Here is a 3918-nt window from a genome sequence, read left to right as displayed (position 1 = left end):
AGAATTTAATTAATTAATAGTGTTACCAAATTCAGAGTCTTTTTTCATATCTGATTCTGCACTTTTCAGTGAACATATAGATGTATATATATATAGATGGGTATATATATAGATATATACATACACACATACAGGATATCCTAATACAGAGGTTCAATCCACTTGTCCTTGGCAGTTTTTGATTTTTACTAGATCATAACAGTGGCATATGATCTTATTTGTTGAAGGTAATGTTGATTTTCTAACTTTCCCCAGCACATCTAATCTCAAGAATTCCCAATGGAATGGGATAATGTTTTTAAGGATTCCGATGGTAAATCAGATTTTAAGACAAATTCATATTGGCCATTTTTTTATCTGATGGGTTCTACAGATCTATAAAAATGTTTACTGTTTTTGACAGTTGGTATGCAAATGGTGTGGGAAACTCAAAAAATTTACATCAAACAAAATTCAGAATTCAATTTCCATATGAATCTGTCTGAGGAACTGAGGCTTTGTCATCATGACTGCCACTCATGACTCTTCAGTCGGTCAAGGAAATGCAAATTATGATGATGGATTCCTATAGTAAGTTCTAAAACGATTTTTTTGTATATGTTTTGGTTATTTTTTATTTTCCACACCGTCTGTATGTAAATTATCATGAACCATAAAAAATTGTATTTGGTTTTTGGCGCTTTACGCCTTCACGACTCGTTGGATCAAAAAAGGGCCTAGCTAATATAATTTGATATGATGCCTACCTGATACTTGATATGAATCCATCTTAAAATTTGATTCACAATCAAAATCCATAAAAAAAATTAATCCATTCCATTGGAAATTCTAGAATAGGGTAAATCGGATAAGGTTAAAAAATTAACTATACCTTTATATGATACACTACATACCACTGCTATGACCCAGCTAAATGCAAATCAAAGTTTCAGAAATTATAGAGGTTAATGGGGTGAACATGTATACTATGCCACCCAGCATACATATGTGTGTTTGTTTTTTCTTTCCGATGGAAGGTGGAAATCTTCAAAAGACACGGATAGACTATCCATATGTGGGATTTTTACCCACTAAACTCACCTCCCTACTCCTATATCTCACACACACACACACACACATATAAGAGAGACTTTAATGTCAGAGAACCATTAAAAAGTATTAATTCAAAATGTAGCAACAGCCTTTTCTCAATCTTATAATTGGGTAGCACTAAAACAATAATCATTCATCACTAAAAATTGGTTTTCACACTATCTTCTTTCAAATAACATAATCAAACAGAATTTATTTGCTTTTTAACTCAGAACTAGGTCGATTGGAGCCAATATACACATACATCTCAAGAACTTGAAAAAGTTTCTAATTCTTTATTGAATTTCCAAAATAAACCTGATACATATTACTGAATGTTAGTTTACTCGTATCTTTATTACCATTTAAAATTTTGATTTTTCCTGCAATTATAATTTAAAATATTGGATAATTACTCTAAAAGACATTAACAATATTCACTAAATATAGTATAAAATACTTTTCTTTAAAATTAAAACAAATATTTTATTTCAGGTAAACCAAGCAAACCTGAAGGTCCTCTAAAAGTTAGTGATGTTACTAAGAACGGGTGCAAATTAAGCTGGAAACCTCCAGAGGATGATGGTGGTGCTCCAGTTGAATATTATGAAATTGAAAAACTAGATCCTCTTACTGGCCAATGGATACCTTGTGGTAGGTCAAATGGACCTGAAGCAACAGTAACAGGCTTACAAGAGGGAAAGCCTTACAAATTCAGAGTAAAAGCTGTAAATAAGGAAGGTGAATCACCTGAACTTGAAACAGAAAAAGCTATTATTGCCAAAAATCCTTTCGGTAACTATATTCATTTTAAAATTAAATTTAATATTAATTGCTTTCAATGAATACAAATATATTATAATAAGTTTAGGTATACTGATTGAAGAGAATTAACTAATTAGCTTTATAAGATCGATTGTAGGGAGATATTCCCCCATTGATCATTATACCAAGCCCCATCTTCCGTAAACAGTGTTTTCTAGGTTTATTTCTTTACAAAATATTTAAAAAATAGTTACTTTGTTTGCAATCTACTCCAGTTCAAGCCATCTATCCTCTTCCAGTTCACTAAATTTTTGCCTTCTGACCTTTATATACCTTTCCATGAATCTGTATCAATTCAACTCTCTTTTACTACCATCTCCACTGCTTTCTAGAATTTTATCCTTTCTAAAATCAGGTGTGCTACTTCCTTATCCTCATTTAACCCTTCAGTGACAGTGATCCTCTATAGCAATTGGGAGAAAGTTGTGCTCCTATGATGGTGATCCATTGTAGCAGTTAGGAGGGAGATCTGTTCCTGAGACAGTGAACTGCACTGGCAGACCAGCTCTCTGTACCAATTAATGACTGAATTACTCTGGATGTCAACCTTGGAACAATCTCCTTATATTTTAGGGAAATTGTAATACCTATACGTGTCAATAGAAAGGGTAAGAGGTTTCCCTTATGTAAATCCCATTCTTTGTCACCTGACACCATTACTGACTTATAATATACCTGGTAGTCCCAACTAATTATAATTTGCATTTACTCAGCCTATAACCTGATTTTGAAGCACATAGTTATCTTCACTCTGAGATTTGTTTTCAAATCTTGATTTTTATTATTTTAATAATATCATATTATCAACAATTTGAGAGATTTAGAAATATTACATCCACAGATTATTTAAATAATATATGTTTAGAACGAAAACAGGGAATTCCCAGGTAAAATAATATTTAATCCCTAGATTTTCAAAATGGAATAGAAATTTCTACTTCCTTTACTCCTGCTGAAGTTTAAACATACCTTCATGTGTTTATATAGATAAGTCTCTTAGAAATAATTCTTTTTTATATATTTTTGAATTATATTTCAGACGTTCCTGGAAAACCAGGACGGCCTATGTTAAGGAATTGGGACAAAGATTTTGTTGATTTGGAATGGGCACAACCAGATGATGATGGTGGTGCACCTATTTCAAAATATATAATACAGATGAGAGACAAAGATGAAAGGAATTGGGTAGATGCATTGACAGTACCTGGAGAAAGGTATGTTTTTCAGTGAAATAAAATTTTGATTAGAGTATTCAGTATTGAACAAATATTATGTAAATCTATATTATTTATATATATATGTTTAATTGATTCTTTTTCAATCTTCAGATTTATTGGTGCAAAACAAAATTTATCTTTATAATTGCTTATATCTCTAATGAAATCAGTTTAATTACAAAGTATTAATCGTATTTGTTCATTTTTAATATTATTATGTAAAAGTATTAACTATAATAAATACTTAATGCTATTTTTAACACTATACATATATCATAGTAGGCATGTAATATAAAATATATAACTTTTCCCTTTTGAACTATTAAATGAATATTTCCATTTAGAACTGCTGGCAAAGTCACTAGCGTAGTAGAAGGACATGAGTATGAATTCCGTGTAGTAGCTGTAAATAAAGCAGGTCCAGGACCACACAGTGATACATCAGATTCAGTAATAGCGAAACCTCGTTTCTGTAAGTGCTATTAATATTAATTGAATATCTTTGAGTAATTTATCAATTGGGAGGGAGATGTGATTACTTAAATTAATTTAAGTAAACCTGATCATTTGATCCTAAATTCTGGACTGTCACCCTAATAAAGGCCTTCAACTTAGGCTAAAACACTGGCACACATTAAAATAATTTTATACTTTCTGTTTATTTTCTTTCTTGACCAAAACCCTAACCAACTTTATCATTAAAATCTGTTTTGTTTGCAATATCCTATGTGGCTTCCTTTAATCTTCAAAAATACCTTTTTCATATTAAATTTTGGTTCAATTAAAGATTAATTAAAGTAAATTA

At 30.8% G+C, this 3918-nt stretch overlaps 1 protein-coding gene across 1 annotated transcript; it reads left to right on the top strand.

The window, feature by feature from the left end:
- Positions 1-1566: 1566 nt before the first annotated feature.
- On the top strand, positions 1567-3585 carry LOC136795569 (immunoglobulin-like and fibronectin type III domain-containing protein 1; the record flags this gene model as incomplete). The annotated part of the gene is made up of 3 exons (XM_067046572.1): positions 1567-1866; positions 2936-3110; positions 3458-3585. Coding segments are annotated over 3 exons (603 nt in total), but the record flags the coding sequence as incomplete, so codon positions are not given.
- Positions 3586-3918: the final 333 nt, after the last annotated feature.

Source organism: Halyomorpha halys, unplaced genomic scaffold (genome assembly GCF_000696795.3).
Source record: "Halyomorpha halys isolate HHAL.00 unplaced genomic scaffold, Hhal_1.1 Scaffold11272.1, whole genome shotgun sequence".
Taxonomy (NCBI): Eukaryota; Metazoa; Arthropoda; class Insecta; order Hemiptera; family Pentatomidae; genus Halyomorpha; species Halyomorpha halys.
The sequence above is the reverse complement of the archived record's forward strand: the minus strand, read 5'-3'. Positions and strand labels throughout refer to the sequence as shown.